At 48.3% G+C, this 26,274-nt stretch overlaps 1 protein-coding gene across 1 annotated transcript in view; it reads left to right on the forward strand.

Annotated features, from left to right (window-relative positions):
- The window catches only part of LOC106585748 (multiple C2 and transmembrane domain-containing protein 1), a 153,435-nt gene that overhangs the window by 97,724 nt on the left and 29,437 nt on the right, over positions 1-26,274 (forward strand). The window contains exon 16 of the mRNA XM_045707019.2: positions 14,650-14,706. Within this exon, the coding sequence (XP_045562975.2) occupies positions 14,650-14,706 (57 nt within the window). The remainder of the gene's footprint in view (positions 1-14,649; positions 14,707-26,274) is intronic.

Genomic DNA, 26,274 nt, shown 5'->3' on the forward strand with positions numbered 1-26,274 from the left:
CCAGCACCCCTGCCAGCACCACTACCACCTGCACCAGCACCAATTCTACCAGTACCACTAATACCAGCACCATTACCACCAGCACCACAAATACCAGCACCAATACCACCAGCACCACTTATACCAGCACCACACTTACCAACACCAGTACCACTACAACCAGCACCAATATTACCAGCACCACTACCACCAGCACCACTACCACCACCATCACTAACATCACTATTACCTCTAAAGTGTGAAGTCACCCATTTCCCATCCTGGAAACGTGGAACCGTTTGGTGGGTTCTGTCTCTGGGTTATTGCTGGGGCGGGTTGCCGGGTGGCTGGGCTCAGTCAAGCGGGTGACAGCTCAGCTGCAATGGAAAAGCTGTAGGCCTGGATGACCGTCCTTGGAAGACCGACCGGCACTGTCGAGCCACTAGCCCGGAAAACTCTTTACCAGATGTTGTGGAGGTGTTCATTATAGCATGAGCTGTCATGGTGCAGAAACATACCGGTGATCTCTCTCTCTCTCTCTCTCTCTCTCTCTCTCTCTCTCTCTCTCTCTCTCTCTCTCTCTCTCTCTCTCTCTCTCTCTCTCTCTCTCTCTCTCTTTCTCTGTCTCTCTCTGCCTCTCTGCCGCTCTCTCTCTCTCTGCCTCTCACCCACCGGCCAGCCCATATTTTGATGAAGAGGAGAAGGATGAGAGGCAGCCTGGCCCCGCTTATCTTCACTCAAACCAAAGGAAAACCTCCACAGTGCCCTGCCCCAAAAACAGAGAGCTAGACAAAAAGGAGAGAGGGAGAGAGGGAGAGAGGGCGTCTGCTGTGCCTGGCAGGTTCTCCTCAGTGCAGAGGTAGACATGGCAGTCGGTGACAAAATCAAAAGGTCATGTCACTTTTGACTGGGAGCGTTTGTGCCCCGTTAATTTCCCCCGTGCCGCCTCGGCTCCTCTCCTCTTCGCTGGCAGGCAGACGGTGTTGTTGGCGGGGTGAGAACGCCGCGCCAGTCTCCCAGCCTCCTCCTCTTCATCCTTGTGAACCTCTGTACCCGTCGTTGTTAACAGTGTCAGCTCTCCCGCTCCGTGTTCTGCAGCAGTCTTTGATGTTGTTCTGTTGCTGCTCTCTCTGACTGTTTGGGTTGTGTGTGTGTGTGTGTGTGGTGTGTGTGTGTGTGTGTGTGTGTGTGTGTGTGTGTGTGTGTGTGTGTGTGTGTGTGTGGGTGTGTGTGTGTGTGGGTGGGTGTGTGGGTGTGTCTGTGTGGGGTGTGGGTGTGGGGTGTGTGGGCATTCAGTCACTAGCCCAGGGCTTCAGCGCTTCCTCTACCCACTCTGTGACACCTGCTTTCTTCAGTCAGGCGCCTGCCTCTCTCTACCACACAGACCAGCCCTCTCTCTACCACACAGACCAGCCCTCACTCTACCACACAGACCAGCCCTCTCTCTACCACACAGACCAGCCCTCTCTCTACCACACAGACCAGCCCTCTCTCTACCACACAGACCAGCCCTCTCTCTACCAACAGACCAGCCCTCTCTCTACCACACAGACCAGCCCTCTCTCTACCACACAGACCAGCCCTCTCTCTACCATACAGACCAGCCCTCTCCAAGAAACAATCATACAAACAAAGTCTTTCCCAGTCTTGTTTGAACAAAACTCAGAGGTTGGTTCTCTTTGCATTGTTCTGACTGACTCAATGCTGACATGTGTATGCCAACACAGCTGAAATGAAAGTGAGTGCATATTCTGTGTATCGCTGTTGAATGTTGTCATGATAATGATTGGCACTTGGACTGGTTTGTGTGATCAATAATAGCAGCCAACCTCACCCCTCCCTGCCCCCTGCTGGGTGAGCCAGGGCTGAGTCAGTCCAGACAGAAGGCCTCCCTGTGAGGGACAGGGCTCTGCAGCTTGTGAAGGGTCGGGTCAGATAGACTCTGCCTGCCTACACTCCTTATCAGTCTTCCAGCCCTCCCCTCTGATTGCCCATCTTCTCCAGAGTCAAAACCTACAAACCACAGACACACACACACACACACACACACACACACACACACACACACACACACACACACACACACACACACACACACACACACACACACACACACACACACACACACACCACACACACACAGCATACCAAGCAAGGCCTGCAGAGGGGAAAACCCCAGCTGCTGGAGAGGTTAAAACCCTCTCACATATCAAGGAGGAAAACCAGGAGGAGGAGAGGGGGGAAGAGATGAGAGAAAAAAGGAGAGTTTACCTTCATGTTCGTCGAGATGTCTGTCTTGGTGTCAATTCCCCTAGTGGCTGTCATTCCCCTAGCGGCTGTCATTCCCCTAGCGGCTGTCATTCCCCTAGCGGCTGTCATTCCCCTAGCGGCTGTCATTCCCCTAGCGGCTGTCATTCCCCTAGCGGCTGTCAATTCCCCTAGCGGCTGTCATTCCCCTAGCGGCTGTCATTCCCCTAGCGGCTGTCATTCCCCTAGCGGCTGTCAATTCCCCTAGCGGCTGTCATTCCCCTAGCGGCTGTCATTCCCCTAGCGGCTGTCATTCCCCTAGCGGCTGTCATTCCCCTAGCGGCTGTCAATTCCCCTAGCGGCTGTCAATTCCCCTAGCGGCTGTCATTCCCCTAGCGGCTGTCATTCCCCTAGCGACTGTCATTCCCCTAGCGGCTATCATTCGAAAGGTTAGTAGAAAGAGAGCAGAGATAGTGGATTTTCTTCAGCCAGCCTGACGGTAGGGGAGAGAAGGAGACTTGGTGGGGTTCGGAGGAAGAGAGGGGGATTGCGTTTGCATCTTGTCTAGTGTGTGTGTGTTTATCCCTGTGTATATGTGTGTGAGTGTTTATCCCTGTGCGTGTGTGTGTTTATCCTTGTGCGTGTGTGTGTGTTTAGGTTCATCGACCCATCCAAGCCCTGAGTGTTAGTCCGGCGTACACACATCCACTGTAGTGTTACTATTCACTCTCCTCCCCCCAGCCAGCAGGCCTAGTAAACGTCTGCTGTAGTTTCCTACTGTACATCCATATCTCTGCCTGCTCCCTGCTCCTTTAGGGCACACAGGTGTCAGGATGTGAAGCCTACTGGGGCTTAATGACTGAACAGAGGAAATGGCTTGCCATGGCCCTGACCCTATAAACTGGTTTTAAACAAGCCAGACACACATAAACCCTGCAGGACTCATGCCCTCCAGAGCATGTGTGCACAAGCACCACTCCACACTAAATGGTCTATACTTTATTTAGACGTTTCACCGAGCTCTGTATTTGACATATTTCACCTGAATATTTGTATATATACATGTACCCTCTGTAATCTGTGAGTATAACCTGTACCGTTCAGAATATTTGAACGCTTTGACTATGTTAATTTCCCCTTTGGTAAAGTGTTGGATTGAAGCGCGTTGCAGGCTGTGTGAGCGTTCCACAATCCTGTCATCAGTGAGTCTTTGAAGCGTTGGGTTGTAATGATAGTAATTCAGACGATGTGATAAGGGGATAAACAGCTGAATGATACGATAAACAAACAGTCTTCGTCATTACAGAATTGGGGGGGGGGGGGGGGGGGGGCGCTGAATTCATCAGCGTGGCGCTGGTAATTGATGTCTTCCGGAGACGCAGCGTTTAGCTGTGGAAATCTTCAGGGCTGATGAGATGACATGTCTTTCCTTTTATTTATACATTTTACACACTCTCGTACTGGTGAACAAGGCTGTTCTCTTTACCACAGGCTAGACAGGAGGAGGAGTAGAAAACAGGGGAATGACTATCATTCCCTCTGTCTCTGTGGGTCATGCCTATCTATAATTGATAGCTCTGTTTTAGATAGCATGGGGCCTACAGTATGATAGTGTGCTGTGTACTGTAGTAAAGGCTGTGTTTGGAAAAATCCACGATCTCTTTTTTGTGCTTCCTCTATGGTTGTTGATTCTATCACATTGTGTAGTAATATTTACCATGTATGATATTATAAATACCTCACATGCGACTCATGATAAGACTAAGCAATTAGCCAATAATATGCAGTGAAGAAATGTCTGAGAATGGATTCTAAATACAAGGCATAAAGTTTAAGTTAAAAAATAACATGAACAAGCATTACAAGGCATTGTTCTAAGCATGGTCAGAGTATAACAGAGAGAAATCATAGCCTGGAAGGCCATGCCCCAAGAGTCCTTGGGGTGGAGAGAGAAAGAAAGACTGTATCTCAGCAGGTCAGGAACAAATCAAATCAAACTTTATTTGTCACATGCACCGAATACAACAAGTGTAGACCTTACCTTGAAGTGCTTACTTACAAGCCCTTAACAAACAGTGTATAACGTTTCAGGTAAGACCCAAGTGCAGACTGTGTTGAAGTAACAATGTGTATTACAGTAACAGGGGCAGGCAAACAACAGGTCAAGGCAGGCAGGGGTCGATTATCCAGAGTGGTGGGGCAAAGGTACAGGACGGCAGGCAGGCTCAGGGTCAGGGGCAGGCACAGGGGTCAGGCAGGCGGGCTCAGAGTCCGGACAGGCAAGGGTCAAAACCAGGAGGGCGAGAAAAGAGAGACTGGGGAAAAGCAGGAGCTGAGAAAAATGCTGGTTAACTTGACAAACAAGATGAACTGGCAACAGACAAACAGAGAACACAGGTATAAATACACAGGGGATAATGGGGAAGATGGGTGACAACTGGAGCAGGGGTGGAGACAATCACAAGGACAGGTGAAACAGATCAGGGCGTGACACAGTGCAGGTCAAGAAGAGTTAACAAAACATTTACTAAATAGACTAAAGAAAAAACGTATAAACAGTAACACGATAACATAACAATAACGAGGCTATATACAGAGGGTACCGTGTGCGGGGGTACCGTGTGTGGGGTTACAGGTTAGAGGTAATTTGTAGGTAGGGGTAAAGTGACTATGCATAGATAATAAACAGCAAGTAGCAGAAGTGTGCAAAACAAATGGAAGGGGGGTTCAATATAATAGTCCGGGTGGCCATTTGATTAATTGTTCAGCAGTCTTATGGCTTGAGGGTAGAAGCTGTTAAGGAGCCTTTTGGTCCTAGACTTGGTGCTCCTGTACCGCTTGCCGTGCGGTAGCAGAGAAAAGAGTCTATGACTTGGGTGACTGGAGTCTTTAACAATTTTATGGGCTTTCCTCTGACACCGCCTAGTATATAGGTCCTGGATTGCAGGAAGCTTGGCCCAGTGATGTACTGGGCCGTACGTACTACCCTCTGTAGCACCTTACGGTCAGATACCGAGCAGTTGCCATACCAGGCGGTGATGCAACCGCTCAGGATGCTCTTAATGGTCCAGCTGTCAAACCTTTTGAGGATCTGGGGACCCAGAACAAATCTTTTCAGTCTCCTGAGGGGGAAAAGGTGTTGTCGTGCCCTCTTCACGACTGTCTTGGTGTGTTTGGACCATGACATATTGTTGGTGATGTGGACACCAAGGAACTTGAAACTCTCGACCCGCTCCACTACAGCCCTGTGGATGTTAATGGGGACCTGTTCGGCCCTCCTTTTCCTGTAGTCCAGGATCTGCTCCTTTGTCTTGCTCACATTGAGGGAAAGGTTGTTGTCCTGGCACCACACTGTCAGTTCTCTGACCTCCTCCCTATAGGCTGTCTCATTGTTATCAGTGATCAGGCCTGCCACTGTTGTGTCGTCAGCAAACTTAATGATGTTGTTGGAGTCGTGTTTGGCCACGCAGTCGTGGGTGAACAGGGAATACAGGAGGGGACTAAGTACACAGCCCTGAGGTGCCCCAGTGTTGAGAATCAGTGTGGAAGACATGTTGTTGGCTACCCTTACCACGTGGGGGTGGCCCGTCAGAAGTCCAGGATCCAGTTACAGAGGGAGGTGTGTAGTCCCAGGGTCCTTAGCCTAGTGATGAGCTTCGTGGACACTATGATGTTGAACGCTGAGCTGTAGTCAATGAACAGCATTCTTACATAGGTGTCCCTTTTGTCCAGGTGGGAAAGGGCAGTGTGGAGTGCGATTGAGATTGCGTCATCTGTGGATCTGTTGGGGCGGTATGAAAATTGGAGTTGGTCTAGGGTATGCAGGAGGATGTTGTTGATGTGAGCCATGACCAGCCTTTCAAAGCTCTTCATGGCTACGCCCGATCTGCATCCTCTTTTCCTCCATCTTTTCTTCATACAAATGACGGGGATCTGGGCCTGTTCCCGGGAGAGCAGTATATCTTTCTCGTCGGACTCGTTAACTTCTCTGGGATCGTTCGGGACGTGAGCGTCCCACCTCGTCAACAGCCAGTGAAATTCCAGGGGGCCAAATTCAAACAACAGAAATCTCATAATTAACATTCCTCAAACATACAAGTGTTATACACCATTTTAAAGATAAGCTTCTTGTTAATCCAACCACAGTGTCCGATTTCAAAAGGCTTTACGGCGAAAGCACACCATGCGATTATGTTAGGTCAGCGCCTAGCCACAGAAAACCATACAGCCATTTTCCAAAGAAGGAGAGGTGTCATAAAAGTCAGAAATAGCGTTAAAATGAATCACTAACCTTTGATGATCTTCACCGGATGGCACTCCCAGTTCTCCATGTTAGACAATAAATGTGTGTTTTGTTTGATAAAGTTCATCTTTATGTCCAAAAATCTCATTTGAAATTGGTGCGTTATGTTCAGAAATGCATTGTCTCAAACAAACATCCGGTGAAATTGCAGAGAGCCGCATCAAATTACAAAAATTCTCATCATAAACATTGATGAAAGATACAGGTGTTATACATAGGATTAAAGATAAACTTCTTGTTAATCCAGCCGCTGTGTCCGATTTCAAAAAGGCTTTACAGCGAAAGCACACCATGCGATTATGTTAGGTTAGCGCCTAGCCACAGAAAACCATACAGCCATTTTCCAACCAAGGAGAGGTGTCACAAAAGACAGAAATAGCGTTAAAATTAATCACTTACCTTTGATGATCTTCATCTGATGGCACTCCCAGGTCTCCATGTTAGACAATAAATGTTTGTTTTTTTCGATAAAATTAATCTTTATGTCCAAATACCTCCTTTTTGTTCGCGCGTTTAGTACAGTAATCCAAATGCACAAAGCACAGGCACAAAGTCCAGACGAAAAGTCAAAAAAGTTCCATTAAAGTTAGCAGAAACATGTCAAACGATGTATGTAATTAATCTTTAGGATGTTTTTATCATAAATCTTCAATAATATTCCAACCGGACAATTCCATTGTCATTAGAAAGGAAAGAGAACGAGCGTCACACTCACGGCCACATGCGAGACTAAACTAATGTCTTTCAGCTTGACCACTTGTTGAAACAGCTCTTATTCGATCCCCTTTCACAATACAAGACTGAAACAACTTCTAAAGACTGTTGACATGTACTGAAATCCTTAGGAAGTGCAATCTGACCCCACAGACACAGGATATTGGATAGGCAATCACTTAAAAAAACTACAAACCTCAGATTTCCCACTTCCTGGTTGGATTTGTCTCAGGTTTTTGCCTGCCATATGAGTTCTGTTATACTCACAGACATTATCGTAAGAGTTTTGGAAACTTTAGAGTGTTTTCTATCCAAATCTACCAATTATATGCATATCCTAGCTTCTGGACCTGAGTAGCAGGCAGTTTAGTTTGGGCACGCTTTTCATCCAAAATTCTGAATGCTGCCCCCTATCTTAGTGAAGTTAAAGGAAATAGATTCTTCCAGTTTGTGGTGAGTAATCCCAGTTCTGATGTCCAGAAGTTATTTTCGGTCATAAGAGACGGTAGCAGCAACATTATGTACAAAATAAATTAAATAATAATAATAATAAAAAATGAACAAAATAGCACAATTGCTTACGGCATGTAAAACGTCAGCCATCCTCTTCGGCGCCATCTTAACTGTATAAATAACAGAAAGAACAATTCATCTAAGAAACTTTTATATCTATCTGAGTTGTTTGCATTCCAAAGCTGAGTTGTTGACCAATAGTATTACTGTAAAGTTAACCTCCAGTCAGACCTACATGCTTCCCAGAGGTGTGACACAGAGAATGCTGAATTCCTAAGACAACACAGAGGAACTTCTTGAATACAGTTGATTAGAAGAGTATCTTCGGGGTCTGCCCTACAAGTGCCTAGGTCTTTCTTGTATAGCACTTGCTGATAGGTGACAGTTGTCTCGTCTGGACCAATGGATCCCGGTGAATAGGCAGAATTAGAAGCCATTAGCCAACCCTACTGAACTATAAACAGACACTGCTCCTCTGACTACTATTTACTCCCTCCACACCTCGTTGTCTGTCGTTGTCTGTCGTTTTGAATCAATTTCATGTGTTTAGATTGTATAGATACTTTATTTAGGCCTATTGTAGGTGATTTGAGAGGCCTTGTATGTCTAATTATGGTGGTCTTTATGGGTTTTATCAGAAAGGTCAAAACAAGAACCTTTTCACAACTCCTGTTTTTAGAGTCAACTTCTCGTCATTCACAGACAGGAAGGCTAGGGCAAGTGTTTCCATGAAAACCTATTTTCTTCCACATCCCAATCCTCACTTCAGCATTCCCAGATACATACTGTATGGAAAGATTTATCTTTTCATCATTGCTTTCAATCTCTCTCTCTCTGTGTCTCCCTCCCTCTCTCTCTCATTCTCTCTCTCCGTGTGTGTGTGTGTGGCGGTTAAGTGGAGGGATTGGTGGCCTGCTGAAATGGCCATTGTTTCATCGGTTTTGGACCAGTTAACCACATAGTTACACTTCTTTGTTATTGGGCTTACTCTGCTGGAGTCCCTCTTCTATGCTGTCCTCCTCTATACTCCCCTATAGTGATGGGAGAGCTGGGGGACTGGGTGTAGGTTAGAGATGTCTCTCCTCCTCTATACTCCCCTATAGTGATGGGAGAGCTGGGGGACTGGGTGTAGGTTAGAGATGTCTCTTCTCCTCTCTACTCCCCTATAGTGATGGGAGAGCTGGGGGACTGGGTGTAGGTTAGAGATGTCTCTCCTCCTCTCTACTCCCCTATAGTGATGGGAGAGCTGGGGGACTGGGTGTAGGTTAGAGATGTCTCTTCTCCTCTCTACTCCCCTATAGTGATGGGAGAGCTGGGGGACTGGGTGTAGGTTAGAGATGTTTCTCCTCCTCTCTACTCCCCTATAGTGATGGGAGAGCTGGGGGACTGGGTGTAGGTTAGAGATGTCTCTCCTCCTCTCTACTCCCCTATAGTGATGGGAGAGCTGGGGGACTGGGTGTAGGTTAGAGATGTCTCTTCTCCTCTATACTCCCCTATAGTGATGGGAGAGCTGGGGGACTGGGTGTAGGTTAGAGATGTCTCTTCTCCTCTCTACTCCCCTATAGTGATGGGAGAGCTGGGGGACTGGGTGTAGGTTAGAGATGTCTCTCCTCCTCTCTACTCCCCTATAGTGATGGGAGAGCTGGGGGACTGGGTGTAGGTTAGAGATGTTTCTCCTCCTCTCTACTCCCCTATAGTGATGGGAGAGCTGGGGGACTGGGTGTAGGTTAGAGATGTCTCTTCTCCTCTCTACTCCCCTATAGTGATGGGAGAGCTGGGGGACTGGGTGTAGGTTAGAGATGTTTCTCCTCCTCTCTACTCCCCTATAGTGATGGGAGAGCTGGGGGACTGGGTGTAGGTTAGAGATGTCTCTTCTCCTCTCTACTCCCCTATAGTGATGGGAGAGCTGGGGGACTGGGTGTAGGTTAGAGATGTCTCTCCTCCTCTCTACTCCCCTATAGTGATGGGAGAGCTGGGGGACTGGGTGTAGGTTAGAGATGTCTCTCCTCCTCTCTACTCCCCTATAGTGATGGGAGAGCTGGGGGACTGGGTGTAGGTTAGAGATGTCTCTTCTCCTCTCTACTCCCCTATAGTGATGGGAGAGCTGGGGGACTGGGTGTAGGTTAGAGATGTCTCTTCTCCTCTCTACTCCCCTATAGTGATGGGAGAGCTGGGGGACTGGGTGTAGGTTAGAGATGTCTCTCCTCCTCTCTACTCCCCTATAGTGATGGGAGAGCTGGGGGACTGGGTGTAGGTTAGAGATGTCTCTCCTCCTCTCTACTCCCCTATAGTGATGGGAGAGCTGGGGGACTGGGTGTAGGTTAGAGATGTCTCTTCTCCTCTCTACTCCCCTATAGTGATGGGAGAGCTGGGGGACTGGGTGTAGGTTAGAGATGTCTCTTCTCCTCTCTACTCCCCTATAGTGATGGGAGAGCTGGGGGACTGGGTGTAGGTTAGAGATGTCTCTTCTCCTCTCTACTCCCCTATAGTGATGGGAGAGCTGGGGGACTGGGTGTAGGTTAGAGATGTCTCTTCTCCTCTCTACTCCCCTATAGTGATGGGAGAGCTGGGGGACTGGGTGTAGGTTAGAGATGTCTCTTCTCCTCTCTACTCCCCTATAGTGATGGGAGAGCTGGGGGACTGGGTGTAGGTTAGAGATGTCTCTTCTCCTCTCTACTCCCCTATAGTGATGGGAGAGCTGGGGGACTGGGTGTAGGTTAGAGATGTCTCTCCTCCTCTCTACTCCCCTATAGTGATGGGAGAGCTGGGGGACTGGGTGTAGGTTAGAGATGTTTCTCCTCCTCTCTACTCCCCTATAGTGATGGGAGAGCTGGGGGACTGGGTGTAGGTTAGAGATGTCTCTTCTCCTCTCTACTCCCCTATAGTGATGGGAGAGCTGGGGGACTGGGTGTAGGTTAGAGATGTTTCTCCTCCTCTCTACTCCCCTATAGTGATGGGAGAGCTGGGGGACTGGGTGTAGGTTAGAGATGTCTCTCCTCCTCTCTACTCCCCTATAGTGATGGGAGAGCTGGGGGACTGGGTGTAGGTTAGAGATGTCTCTTCTCCTCTCTACTCCCCTATAGTGATGGGAGAGCTGGGGGACTGGGTGTAGGTTAGAGATGTCTCTCCTCCTCTCTACTCCCCTATAGTGATGGGAGAGCTGGGGGACTGGGTGTAGGTTAGAGATGTTTCTCCTCCTCTCTACTCCCCTATAGTGATGGGAGAGCTGGGGGACTGGGTGTAGGTTAGAGATGTCTCTCCTCCTCTCTACTCCCCTATAGTGATGGGAGAGCTGGGGGACTGGGTGTAGGTTAGAGATGTCTCTTCTCCTCTATACTCCCCTATAGTGATGGGAGAGCTGGGGGACTGGGTGTAGGTTAGAGATGTCTCTTCTCCTCTCTACTCCCCTATAGTGATGGGAGAGCTGGGGGACTGGGTGTAGGTTAGAGATGTCTCTCCTCCTCTCTACTCCCCTATAGTGATGGGAGAGCTGGGGGACTGGGTGTAGGTTAGAGATGTCTCTCCTCCTCTCTACTCCCCTATAGTGATGGGAGAGCTGGGGGACTGGGTGTAGGTTAGAGATGTCTCTTCTCCTCTCTACTCCCCTATAGTGATGGGAGAGCTGGGGGACTGGGTGTAGGTTAGAGATGTCTCTTCTCCTCTCTACTCCCCTATAGTGATGGGAGAGCTGGGGGACTGGGTGTAGGTTAGAGATGTCTCTTCTCCTCTCTACTCCCCTATAGTGATGGGAGAGCTGGGGGACTGGGTGTAGGTTAGAGATGTCTCTCCTCCTCTCTACTCCCCTATAGTGATGGGAGAGCTGGGGGACTGGGTGTAGGTTAGAGATGTTTCTCCTCCTCTCTACTCCCCTATAGTGATGGGAGAGCTGGGGGACTGGGTGTAGGTTAGAGATGTCTCTTCTCCTCTCTACTCCCCTATAGTGATGGGAGAGCTGGGGGACTGGGTGTAGGTTAGAGATGTTTCTCCTCCTCTCTACTCCCCTATAGTGATGGGAGAGCTGGGGGACTGGGTGTAGGTTAGAGATGTCTCTCCTCCTCTCTACTCCCCTATAGTGATGGGAGAGCTGGGGGACTGGGTGTAGGTTAGAGATGTTTCTCCTCCTCTCTACTCCCCTATAGTGATGGGAGAGCTGGGGGACTGGGTGTAGGTTAGAGATGTCTCTTCTCCTCTATACTCCCCTATAGTGATGGGAGAGCTGGGGGACTGGGTGTAGGTTAGAGATGTCTCTCCTCCTCTCTACTCCCCTATAGTGATGGGAGAGCTGGGGGACTGGGTGTAGGTTAGAGATGTCTCTCCTCCTCTCTACTCCCCTATAGTGATGGGAGAGCTGGGGGACTGGGTGTAGGTTAGAGATGTCTCTTCTCCTCTCTACTCCCCTATAGTGATGGGAGAGCTGGGGGACTGGGTGTAGGTTAGAGATGTCTCTTCTCCTCTCTACTCCCCTATAGTGATGGGAGAGCTGGGGGACTGGGTGTAGGTTAGAGATGTCTCTCCTCCTCTCTACTCCCCTATAGTGATGGGAGAGCTGGGGGACTGGGTGTAGGTTAGAGATGTCTCTTCTCCTCTCTACTCCCCTATAGTGATGGGAGAGCTGGGGGACTGGGTGTAGGTTAGAGATGTCTCTTCTCCTCTCTACTCCCCTATAGTGATGGGAGAGCTGGGGGACTGGGTGTAGGTTAGAGATGTCTCTTCTCCTCTCTACTCCCCTATAGTGATGGGAGAGCTGGGGGACTGGGTGTAGGTTAGAGATGTCTCTTCTCCTCTCTACTCCCCTATAGTGATGGGAGAGCTGGGGGACTGGGTGTAGGTTAGAGATGTCTCTTCTCCTCTCTACTCCCCTATAGTGATGGGAGAGCTGGGGGACTGGGTGTAGGTTAGAGATGTTTCTCCTCCTCTCTACTCCCCTATAGTGATGGGAGAGCTGGGGGACTGGGTGTAGGTTAGAGATGTCTCTTCTCCTCTCTACTCCCCTATAGTGATGGGAGAGCTGGGGGACTGGGTGTAGGTTAGAGATGTCTCTTCTCCTCTCTACTCCCCTATAGTGATGGGAGAGCTGGGGGACTGGGTGTAGGTTAGAGATGTCTCTCCTCCTCTCTACTCCCCTATAGTGATGGGAGAGCTGGGGGACTGGGTGTAGGTTAGAGATGTCTCTTCTCCTCTATACTCCCCTATAGTGATGGGAGAGCTGGGGGACTGGGTGTAGGTTAGAGATGTCTCTCCTCCTCTCTACTCCCCTATAGTGATGGGAGAGCTGGGGGACTGGGTGTAGGTTAGAGATGTTTCTCCTCCTCTCTACTCCCCTATAGTGATGGGAGAGCTGGGGGACTGGGTGTAGGTTAGAGATGTCTCTTCTCCTCTCTACTCCCCTATAGTGATGGGAGAGCTGGGGGACTGGGTGTAGGTTAGAGATGTCTCTTCTCCTCTCTACTCCCCTATAGTGATGGGAGAGCTGGGGGACTGGGTGTAGGTTAGAGATGTCTCTCCTCCTCTCTACTCCCCTATAGTGATGGGAGAGCTGGGGGACTGGGTGTAGGTTAGAGATGTTTCTCCTCCTCTCTACTCCCCTATAGTGATGGGAGAGCTGGGGGACTGGGTGTAGGTTAGAGATGTCTCTTCTCCTCTCTACTCCCCTATAGTGATGGGAGAGCTGGGGGACTGGGTGTAGGTTAGAGATGTCTCTTCTCCTCTCTACTCCCCTATAGTGATGGGAGAGCTGGGGGACTGGGTGTAGGTTAGAGATGTTTCTCCTCCTCTCTACTCCCCTATAGTGATGGGAGAGCTGGGGGACTGGGTGTAGGTTAGAGATGTCTCTTCTCCTCTCTACTCCCCTATAGTGATGGGAGAGCTGGGGGACTGGGTGTAGGTTAGAGATGTCTCTCCTCCTCTCTACTCCCCTATAGTGATGGGAGAGCTGGGGGACTGGGTGTAGGTTAGAGATGTCTCTTCTCCTCTCTACTCCCCTATAGTGATGGGAGAGCTGGGGGACTGGGTGTAGGTTAGAGATGTTTCTCCTCCTCTCTACTCCCCTATAGTGATGGGAGAGCTGGGGGACTGGGTGTAGGTTAGAGATGTCTCTTCTCCTCTCTACTCCCCTATAGTGATGGGAGAGCTGGGGGACTGGGTGTAGGTTAGAGATGTCTCTTCTCCTCTCTACTCCCCTATAGTGATGGGAGAGCTGGGGGACTGGGTGTAGGTTAGAGATGTCTCTTCTCCTCTCTACTCCCCTATAGTGATGGGAGAGCTGGGGGACTGGGTGTAGGTTAGAGATGTCTCTTCTCCTCTCTACTCCCCTATAGTGATGGGAGAGCTGGGGGACTGGGTGTAGGTTAGAGATGTCTCTCCTCCTCTCTACTCCCCTATAGTGATGGGAGAGCTGGGGGACTGGGTGTAGGTTAGAGATGTTTCTCCTCCTCTCTACTCCCCTATAGTGATGGGAGAGCTGGGGGACTGGGTGTAGGTTAGAGATGTCTCTTCTCCTCTCTACTCCCCTATAGTGATGGGAGAGCTGGGGGACTGGGTGTAGGTTAGAGATGTCTCTCCTCCTCTCTACTCCCCTATAGTGATGGGAGAGCTGGGGGACTGGGTGTAGGTTAGAGATGTCTCTTCTCCTCTCTACTCCCCTATAGTGATGGGAGAGCTGGGGGACTGGGTGTAGGTTAGAGATGGGTTCAGATTGGTCTGGAAGACTAAGAGATTATACAATCAGCCCTGTATTGCCTTGTGTTGACATCAGCCATATATACAGTACATGTACAGTATGCATCATGCAATTTGTAGGAATGAGAATGAATGAGAATGCCTGTCTGCCCCACGTAATGTATGTATTTGTGTCTCTCTCTTCTTCTCTTGTTCCTGTGGCAACCACCATGCAGCAAGCGATGGAGGACTTGCTGGAGGATGAGGATGAGGACTATGACAAAGATGACAAGGTAATTATATCTCTGTCTGTCTGTCTGTCTGTCTGTCTGTCTGTCTGTCTGTCTGTCTGTCTGTCTGTCTGTCTGTCTGTCTGTCTGTCTGTCTGTCTGTCTGTCTGTCTGTCTGTCTGTCTGTCTGTCTGTCTGTCTGTCTGTCTGTCTGTCTGTCTCTCTGTCTGTCAAGGGACAGAAAATCTCAGGGGTGACAGTGTTCCACACACAGGAAATACCAACACATACATGGCATGTGTACTTTAGATGCACACGTTCAAATCTGCACACATGCACGCACGGACACACACACACACATGCTCACATGCACATATTCTCTCACACACAAACACACACACACACACACTTTGAACATTGATAGTTGTCTTCCTTAAATGGGTCCAGACATACACTGAGTGTACAAAACATTAAGAACTACAATTCTGCTGAGTTTTTCACGTTCAACAGTTTCCCGTGTGTATCAAGAATGGTCCATCACCCAAAGGACATCCAGCCAACTTGACAACTGTGGGAAGCTTTGGAGTTAACATGGGCCAGCATCCCTGTGGAACGCTTTCGGGGTGGGGGGTTCCTAAAGTTTGGTATACTCACTGTACATCACATTCTCTACCCATTGTAACCTCGTCATGCATAGTATTATGGTTGTCAGTATTAGTGATTTTCAATCTCTCCCTGACCGAGTCTGTAATACCTACATGTTTCAAGCAGACCACCATAGTCTCTGTGCCCAAGTAAGCAAAGGTAACCTACCTAAATGATTACCGCCCGTAGCACTCACGTCGTTAGCCATGAAGTGCTTTGAAAGGCTGGTCATGGCTCACATCAACACCATCATCCCGGAAACCCAAGACCCATGGCAATTTGCATACCGCCCCAACAGACCACAGATTACTTAATCTCAATCGCACTCCACACTGCCCTTTCCAACCTGGACAAAAGGAACACCTATGTGAGAATGCTGTTCATTGACTACAGCTCAGCGTTCAACACCATAGTGCCCACAAAGCTCATCACTAAGCTAAGGACCCTGGGACTTAACACCTCCCTCTGCAACTGGATCCCCCTGATGGTAAGGGTAGGTAATAATACATCTACCATGCTGATCCTCAACACTGGGGCCCCTCAAGAGTGCGTACTTAGTCCCCTCCTGTACTCCCTGTTCACCCATGACTGCGTGGCCTAGCACGACTCCAACACCCTCATTAAGTCTGCTGACGACACAAGACGACACAACAGTGGTTGGCCTGATCACCGACAACATTGAGACAACCTATAGGAAGGAGGAAAGAGACCTGGCAGGGTGGGGCCAGGACAATAACCTCTCCCTCAATGTGAGCAAGACAAAAGAGCTGATTGTGGACTACAGGAAAAGGAGGGCCGAACAGGCCCCCATTAACATAGACAGGGCTGTAGTGGAGCGGGTTGAGAGTTTCAATTTCCTTGGTGTCCACATAACCAATGAACTATCATGGTCCAAACACACCAAGACAGTTGTGAAGAAGGCACGACACGACAACACCTTTTCCCCCTCAGGAGACTGAAAAGATTTGCCATGGATCCCCAGATCCTCAAAAGGTTCTACAGCTGCACCATCGAGAGCATCCTGAGCGGTTGCATCACCGGCTGGTATGGTAACTGCTCGGCATCTGATCGTCAGGCGCTACAGAGGGTAGTACGTACGGCCCAGTACATCACTGGGGTCAAGCTTCCTGCCATCCAGGACCTTTAAACTAGGCGGTGTCAGAGGAAGGCCCAAAATACTCAGCCGGCCCAAAATACTGTCAAAGACTCCAGTCAATCTAGTCATAGACTGTTCTCTCTGCTACTGCACGGCAAGCTGTACCGGAGCACCAAGTCTAGGACCAAAAGGCTCCTTAACAGCTTCTACCCCCAAGCCATAAGACTGCTGAACAATTAACTTCTCTAGGGCCAGTGGGACGATTTCGTCCCACCTACGTAACAGCCAGTGGAATCCCGTGGCGCGTTATTCAAATACCTTAGAAATGCTATTACTTCAATTTCTCAAACATATGACTATTTTACACCATTTTAAAGACAAGACTCTCGTTAATCTAACCACACTGTCCGATTTCAAAAAGGCTTTACAACGAAAGCAAAACATTAGATTATGTCAGCAGAGTACCCAGCCAGAAATAATCAGACACCCATTTTTCAAGCTAGCATATAATGTCACATAAACCCAAACCACAGCTAAATGCAGCACTAACCTTTGAGGATCTTCATCAGATGACAATCTTAGGACATTATGTTATACAATACATGCATGTTTTGTTCAATCAAGTTCATATTTATATCAAAAACCAGCTTTTTACATTAGCATGTGACGTTCAGAACTAACATTACCTCCGCAAACTTCCGGTGAATTTACTAAATTACTCACGATAAACGTTCACAAAAAACATAACAATTATATTAAGAATTATAGATACAGAACTCCTCTATGCACTCGCTATGTCCGATTTTAAAATAGCTTTTCGGTGAAAGCACATTTTTCAATATTCTAAGTAGATAGCCCGGCATCACAGGGCTAGCTATTTAGACACCCACCAAGTTTAGCCCTCACCAAAGTCAGATTTACTATAAGAAAAATGTTATTACCTTTGCTGTTCTTCGTCAAAATGCACTCCCAGGACTTCTACTTCAATAACAAATGTTGGTTTGGTTCAAAATAATCCATAGTTATATCCAAATAGCGGCATTTTGTTCGTGCGTTCAAGACACTATCCGAAAGGGTAAAGAAGGGTGACGCGCCCGACGCGTTTCGTGACAAAAAAAATTCTAAATATTCCATTACCGTACTTCGAAGCATGTCAACCGCTGTTTAAAATCAATTTTTATGCCATTTTTCTCGTAAAAAAGCGATAATATTCCAGCCCGGGAATCTGTGTTTTAGTACAAAGAGAGAGAAAATAAAAACATGGGGTCGCCTCGTGCACGCGCCTCAGTCTCATTGTCCTCTGATAGACCACTTACCAAAGGCGCTAATGTTTTTCAGCCAGGGGCTGGAATTACATCATTCAGCTTTTTCCCGCCTTCTGAGAGCCTATGGGAGCCGTAGGAAGTGTCACGTTACAGCAAAGATCCTAAGTTTTCAATAAAAAGAGTCAAGAAGCCCAAGGAATGGTCAGACAGGGCACTTCCTGTACAGAATCTTCTCAGGTTTTTGCCTGCCATATGAGTTCTGTTATACTCACAGACACCATTCAAACAGTTTTAGAAACTTTAGGGTGTTTTCTATCCAAAGCCAATAATTATATGCATATTCTAGTTTCTGGGCAGTAGTAATAACCAGATTAAATCGGGTACGTTTTTTATCCGGCCGTGTAAATACTGCCCCCTAGCCCTAACAGGTTTCAAATGGCCACCCGGACTATTTACATAGACTTTTTACTTTGTTTTTACATTGCTGCTTCTCGCTGTTTATTGTCTAAGCATGGTCACTTTACCCCAACCTACATGTTCAAATGACCTCGACTAACCTGTACCCCCACACATTGACTCGGTACCGGTACCCCCTGTATATAGCCTCGCTAATGTTTATTTAATGTGTTACTTTTTATTTAATTTGATACTTTTCTAATATTTTCTTAACTCTATTTCTCTGCATTGTTCCTTGAGTGGTTCCTTGAGTGGCGCAGCAGTCTAAGGCACTGCATCGCAGTGCTAGTGTCACGTATACTCCCTCTCCGGCCTCTTGGTCATCAGGCTGCTGATTATCCCACACACCTGTCACCATCGTCAAGCGCACCAGCGCCTCATGACACTCACCTGAACTCCATCGCCCCCTTGATTATCTTCCCTTTATCTGTCACTCCCCTTGGTTCTTTCCCCAGGTGTTATTGACTGTTTCACATCAGTGCGTTGTTTTTGTTTCGTGTTTATTATTTCGTTTATTTATTAAAACACACTCCCTGTACTTGCTTCCCGACTCTCAGCGCACTTGTTACAGAATAACACCTCACCTAAGGGAAACATCAGGCAGTGTTTTTTTTAAATAATTTTGTTTTTATGTCAGTGTCAATGACGTCGGATCCGGGAGCCACTACAGGCTCTCATGCCTCAGCCGGATCACCAGGCTCCCCTGCCTCAGCCGGCTCATCAGGCTCTCATGCCTCAGCCGGATCGCCAGGCTCTCATGCCTCAGCCGGCTCATCAGGCTCTCATGCCTCAGCCGGATCGCCAGGCTCTCATGCCTCAGCTGGCTCGTCAAGCTCTCATGCCTCAGCCGGATCACCAGGCTCCCCTGCCTCAGCCGGCTCATCAGGCTCTCATGCCTCAGCCGGATCGCCAGGCTCTCATGCCTCAGCCCACTCATCAGGCTCTCATGCCTCAGCCGGATCGCCAGGCTCCCCTGCCTCAGCCGGCTCGTCGGGCTTTCATGCCTCAGCCGGATCACCAGGCTCCCCTGCCTCAGCCGGCTTGTCGGGCTTTCATGCCTCTGCCGGATCGCCGGACTTCCCTGCTTCCACCGGCTCGTCAAGCTCTCATGCCTCGGCTGGTCTGTCAGGTTCCCGCACCCCAGCCGGCTCGACAGGTTCCCCAGGTGTTATTGACTCTGTTTCATGTCGGTGCGTTGTTTGTGTTTCGTGTTTATTATTCTGTTTATTTATTAAAACACTTACTCCCTGTACTTGCTTCGCATCTCTCAGCACACTCGTTAAAGATAGATGCGTCACTACAGACCCGGGATCGATCCCGGGCTGTATCACAACCGGCTGTTATAAGGAGTCCCATAGAGTACCAAAGGTTAAATAAAAAATATATATATAATAATAGTCAGCGCATGTGACAAATAAAATTTGGTTTGATTTAGAAGATATTTCGGAGCGTTCTCTTGTCATTGTCCAAGTAATAAAACAGCAGCTATTAGGTAAAAACAGGTGGCTGCTTTAGTGGTTAATTGGCTCGTTTACAGTGGCAGAGAGTAGCCATACAAGCGTGTAACTTCCTGGTCCCTTCTAGTCCTAGTCAGCATGGTTCAACTTCACCAGTACAGGATCTGACATTTGATATTAGCAGCTGGCCACAGGGTTTCCATAGCACCTCAATACATTGATTGGATAAACAAAAGACAACATAGCAGAATCCTATTGACTCAACCAAATCTAAAGTAACCATTCCCCACTTTCTGTTTTATTTCAGAAGTAAAGTGTGCTGTACGGCTATTGGCTCTTCCTTTGTCTTCCTTTGAGGTGATTGGCCCTGCGTGGCACGGTGTGGTTTATCTGCACACTTGGGACTAATGGCGTTTCTTGGTTATTCTGTGTCCAACACCAAGACCAATTAGAATTTCATCTGATTCGTTTTAGTATCTCTTGGTACCACTTTTGGCACCACTTTTGGCAAAATCTGTTCAGTCTGTTATTTTCATGGTAATTGTATGGGGTGTTTGACTAAGCAATTTGCTTTCTAAAATGATATAGCCTGAAGTCTCTACATTTTGAGAGGAGTTATTTTAGGCTTTGAATTAAGTGCCAATGTGAGTTCACAGGGTTAAAAAATATGATATTATGTGTAGTCAGTCCACATGCGTCTCTGCATTTCCATTCCCCATTGTCCTCCAGTGGCTCTGACGGAAAAGTTCCATGGCAGCAAAGTTCCAAGGCTACAATGTACGGGGCGACAATTGAAGATGTGCGTTAGAAAACCTTGAAACTTTTCCCCTCTTTATATCTCTCGCCTCTTATTTTTCTGCATTTTCTCACCTCAGAAAGAAAACAGACGTTTGAAAAGATGCACATTACAGACATACATTTCAACTTTCATATTGAAATGAGGGAGCTGCAGCTCGGGGCCAATGTCAGATTGAGTCCTTAGCTGATTATTTCACATAAGAGGGCCCTCCTCTTTCTGCATACAGGGCTGGGGAGCCGGATAGCAAGGTGACCACAAAGGCTACAATTGACCAACTCTGGCTTCATACATTTTGATCTATCGCTCCCCTCAACTGTAAACATTCCATTTGAGCTGTAGGGAAGCTGAAAGGGGGTATTTTTCTTCTTTATTTCGCCAATATCTCTCTCCCTCAACCACCCTCCCTCCCTCCATTCAATCTCCCCCTTCTCATTTATTCCCAAACCTTTTTTTTCTTCATCCCTGGTTAAGTGCACATCAAATGCAGTTTTGAGGGTGAACAAATGTGTCTTTACTATTCCCTCTCTTAGGAATTGAAGTGACCTGACACTCTCATTACCTCTTTCCTTTGCTCAAATTGTAAAATATTAAGGTCAGGTCAGAGGAGGCCTTTTTTTTACGACTCAGAGGTAGAAAAAAAGATGAATAAATGGGCCGAGGCCTCATTTTAATTGAACCTGAAGCATATGTTGCAAGTATGTGCAATCCGTCCCAGATGTTCAGTTCTGGCCGTGTGTTCTGCTCTTCCCTGTACACCACAAGGCAGCTAGCTATTAGCTGGATAACCTTTGCTCCCGGGGCTAAATTGGGTATTACATGGCAAAAAAGTGGAGCACCTGTTTTTCATTGGGGAAAGGACCCCTTGAGGGCTTTGCATAGGCCGCCACATGTGTATTCACTTAACAGATTGTTGGGCAATTGTGAAAAGTGTCTTTCTTCTGAGCCAATGCTGATATTAGTCACTTACTCTCGTAAGTCCAAAGTCCAGGCTAATTGATGTGGACGGCTCAGTTGTTAAACCCAAGATGGCACCTGAAGGGGAAAAGAAAGAATGGAGATCAACTCTGTGTTTCCCTCCTCCTTCTCATCTTCCTCCTCCTTCTCATCTTCGTCCGCCTCCTCCTCCTGCATGCCTGCCTCCCTCCCTCCCTCCCTCCCTTCCTGCCTCCCTCCCTGCGTCCATATCTCTCTGGGCCCCTGCCTGTCACCTACCAGACAGGCCCACACCACAGGGGATCCGGGGGGCGAACACACCGCCACCGCACTCCCAGTCGACACACACATCGCCGTCTGCTCACTCATCGAGAGAGAGAATACACACCTGTATGCTTAATAAACAGACATCATTCAGCCCCTACAGATAATACTGTTGACTCTGTCATATACCTACACCTGTACAGTATGTCAGCTTCAGATCTACCTATACGTTTTCATCAAATATTGCAAGCGGTATGTGCATCTGTGTGTGTGTCTGTCTGAAGAATGATGTCTGTTTATTAAGCATACAGGTGTGTATTCTCTCTAATCACCTCTCTAATCACCTCCAGAGTCTGTGTGTTTCTGTGTCTTCGTTTGTGTGTGTGTGTGGTGTGTGTATACGCGAGAACGAGAGCGAGCTGAAGGAGCTCTGAGATTACCCTCACTACCATGGCTGGTCACTGGAGTCGCTCTCCCCTCGCCTTAGGACCACCGCTAGCCAGATGGGATACACACTGCAATCATGTCCTGCTCACAAGCTTACCACACTCACACACCTCTACTACAGATGTCAGCCTTCTCCCTCTCTCCTTCCCTCTCTCTCTCTCTCCCTCCCTCCCCTTACCTTTCTCTATCTTCATCCCATTCAATCTTCTCTCTCTTTCTCTCCCTTCCCTGTGTCTCTCTCTTCCTCCTGGTGTCTCTCTCTTCCTCCTGGTGTCTCTCTCTTCCTCCCGGTGTCTCTCTCTTCCTCCCGGTGTCTCTCTCTTCCTCCCGGTGTCTCTCTCTTCCTCCCGGTGTCTCTCTCTTCCTCCCGGTGTCTCTCTCTTCCTCCCGGTGTCTCTCTCTTCCTCCCGGTGTCTCTCTCTTCCTCCCGGTGTCTCTCTCTTCCTCCCGGTGTCTCTCTCTTCCTCCCGGTGTCTCTCTCTTCCTCCCTGTGTCTCTCTCTTCCTCCCGGTGTCTCTCTCTTCCTCCCTGTGTCTCTCTCTTCCTCCCTGTGTCTCTCGCTTCCCCCCGGTGTCTCTCGCTTCCCCCCTGTCTCTCTCTCTTCCCCCCCGGAGTCTCTCTCTTTCCCCCCGTGTCTCTCTCTTCCCCCCTGTCTCTCCCCCCCCCCCCCCCCGTGTCTCTCTCTTCACCCCCATTCCATCTTCTCTCTCTCTTCCTTCCGGTGTCTCTCTCTTCATCCCGGTGTCTCTCTCTTCATTCCGGTGTCTCTCTCTTCATCCCGGTGTCTCTCTCTTCCCCCCGGTGTCTCTCTCTTCCCCCCCGGTGTCTCTCTCTTCCCCCCTGTGTCTCTCTCTTCCCCCCTGTGTCTCTCTCTGTGTGATGCTGGGTGTACTCTCTCTGTCCTTTAAGAGTATTTTAATGTGTATGGTACACATACAGGCCTGTATGTACACTCCAGGCTTGGTTTAGAAACATACCAGGACAGAACTTTGACTGTTGTAGGTCACATGTTACAGTGAGGTACCCTGAGTGGTATCGTCTCTAGAAAGCATTGTTTGTTTCTTGTTATGTTGACTCATTAACATTTGAAACATTCTTCTTTAGGCTGAAACTAAATGTATTATTAGGTGTATGTACAGCATAGATTTTCCGATTGTTAAACACTTGTCTATCCCCTTTCCCCAATATGCTTCCTAGACATTACTGTATAGACAGACACACAATGTGAATAACACGGACATTTCTCTACTATTCAATCTAACATTCATGGGGATTCAGTTGTGATGAATATGCTAAGTTAAAGTAAGGATCTCTTGAAATATGAAAAGCTGCCTCTCTCTAGTCATCTCTTTATATTTTAATCCTTCTTCTCTGTAGTGCTGAGGCAGGCTTTTTATCATCCCTCTCCCAGAAGGAGAATCACACACACACACACACACACACACACACACACACAGGGAACTGGACGGGGAACACACACACACACACACACACACACCTACTGGACGGGGAACACACACACACAGGGAACACACACCTACTGGACGGGGAACACACACACACAGGGAACACACAGCTACTGGACGGGGAACACACACACACAGGGAACACACAGCTACTGGACGGGGAACACACACACACAGGGAACACACTGCAACATTGTTCAGTATAATTCACGTAAAAACACTATTTGTCTTAATCATTTATTGTGTTTTGTTAAAAACACAAGAAATCAATGGGGGCTTTCAGTGGGTTCCGCCTGACAATCAATCAGAGAGAAAGAAAAAAATCAAGTGATATGACTGCTATCCTGTTTAGGCGAGAATAGGAAGATTCTATCTGCTAATAAAAAGTTGCTAATCTCTTTGCCATTACCATGTGGAGGATCTAATGAGGGTGCAAAGGCAGCTGTGGCAGCCTGATAGCAGCTCTGTGTTTATCGATGGCCTGGCAGGTGCCTGGGTATTAACCACTGCTGTATCGCTACGTCAACACCCGGGGCGCCATAGCAACCCGCTCCCATTCTTACAACCCCTGGGCTTAACAGCAGAAACTTAATACGCTGCACCCCATTTCACATCTATCGTTACCCCTCTCTCTCTCGCTCTTCTTCTTCTTGTCCATCTATCTCTCGTTTTCTCTCTCTCTGTACTCTCGTTGTTTCTGTGCTGCTCTTTCTATCCTTCCCTTTCCCTCTCTTTCTTTATCTGTTTTTCTCCCTCTCTATCTCTCTTCCTGTCTCCCTGACATTAGAGAGTAAAACACAGGTAACCTTTCAGCAGTGTGTAATTCTGCAAGATCTGATCCTGGTTCGGTTAGCATTGTGACAGTGTGGATCTGGGTGTGGAGGGAGCTGGTGCTTATCTGCAGATAGCAGGAGCCGCCAGAGCCGCAGCAGCACGCAGATCTGCCGATAGCTGCACGCTACGATATAATTGGTCTAAAGAGTACGCGGGGGATTATTTTTAATACTCTAAAAAGTGTGACTGAAAAGTTGCTCTGGGGCTATTGGGCTTGTGATTCGCCATGCGTGTCCTCAGGTAACACATTCAGGTTTTTTTTAAATGCAGAGGAGAATGGGAGAAAAAAAAAGTTAGAGCTGCTTGGAGTTCTTTTCTTCTCCCTGCCTCTGAAGGATGAAAAGCTTCACGCTGTAAAATACGCTTTTCACATTTTTTGCCAATTTTTTTCTTCTTTTTTTTCACCCACCTTTTTTTTCCCGGAGATGCTCATAGGAACTGCATTTTAATCATGTTTGGCTAATAGAGAGGGAAAGAAAAAAACAAAAAGGAGGGGAGAAAAGTGTATTGTCTTGTTCAGCAGTGTGCTACATTGTTTGCCATTTTTTTCTAACACATCAGGTGGATTATTTTCCCCTCTCCCTCCTATTCCCCCCAGATGTCAGCTGCTCAGCCTTGTCTTAACCCCTCTCTCTCCTATTCCCCCCAGATGTCTGCATCTCAGCCTTGTTTTAACCCCTCTCTCTCCTATTCCCCCCAGATGTCTGCTTCTCAGCCTTGTCTTAACCCCTCTCTCTCCTATTCCCCCCAGATGTCTGCATCTCAGCCTTGTTTTAAACCCTCTCTCTCCTATTCCCCCCAGATGTCTGCTTCTCAGCCTTGTTTTAACCCCTCTCTCTCCTATTTCCCCCAGATGTCTGCATCTCAGCCTTGTTTTAACCCCTCTCTCTCCTATTCCCCCCAGATGTCTGCATCTCAGCCTTGTTTTAACCCCTCTCTCTCCTATTCCCCCCAGATGTCTGCATCTCAGCCTTGTTTTAACCCCTCTCTCTATTATTCCCCCCAGATGTCTGCTTCTCAGCCTTGTTTTAACCCCTCTCTCTCCTATTCCCCCCAGATGTCTGCTTCTCAGCCTTGTTTTAACCCCTCTCTCTCCTATTCCCCCCAGATGTCTGCTTCTCAGCCTTGTTTTAACCCCTCTCTCTCCTATTCCCCCCAGATGTCTGCTTCTCAGCCTTGTTTTAACCCCTCTCTCTCCTATTCCCCCCAGATGTCTGCTTCTCAGCCTTGTTTTAACCCCCTCTCTCCTATTCCCCCCAGATGTCTGCTTCTCAGCCTTGTTTTAACCCCCTCTCTCCTATTCCCCCCAGATGTCTGCTTCTCAGCCTTGTTTTAACCCCCTCTCTCCTATTCCCCCCAGATGTCTGCTTCTCAGCCTTGTTTTAACCCCCTCTCTCCTATTCCCCCCAGATGTCTGCTTCTCAGCCTTGTTTTAACCCCTCTCTCTCCTATCCCCACAGATGTCTGCTTCTCAGCCTTGTCTTAACCCCTCTCTCTCCTATTCCCCCCAGATGTCTGCATCTCAGCCTTGTTTTAACCCTTCCTTTATGTCCCTGGTTAAAAAAAAACTCTTAATCTATTCTGACCCACAAGGTGCCTAGACCTGGCCCTTCGGAGGACGGGCGACTGCCTGAAAGCCATATCCTTGAGGATATGTTGGCTTCCTGGCACTTTGAGTGGATACGGGTGATGTTGGTAAGTGTGGCCACGCCCCTGGCCTTGCCGGTGTCTCTGTCTGGCTTTTATGGCACATCGTTCGTCTGTCCAGCCGCTCCGCCTGCAAGGCTCTCTGTGTACTGCCTGTCCCTGTCCTCGTCTCACTTACACGCTCGCTCCGTAAAAAACACACACGCACGGTCGTTATCCCCCACCCCGCCCCAACCCAATCCCCTTCAGGGGGTGGCGGGGGGGTGAGGTGGTCCAGCATGGAAAGGTGCCCCCTCTTATATGACTGCAGGAATGTAGGATC

The sequence above is a fragment of the Salmo salar genome, chromosome 24 (assembly GCF_965601325.2).
Source record: "Salmo salar chromosome 24, fSalSal1, whole genome shotgun sequence".
Taxonomy (NCBI): Eukaryota; Metazoa; Chordata; class Actinopteri; order Salmoniformes; family Salmonidae; genus Salmo; species Salmo salar.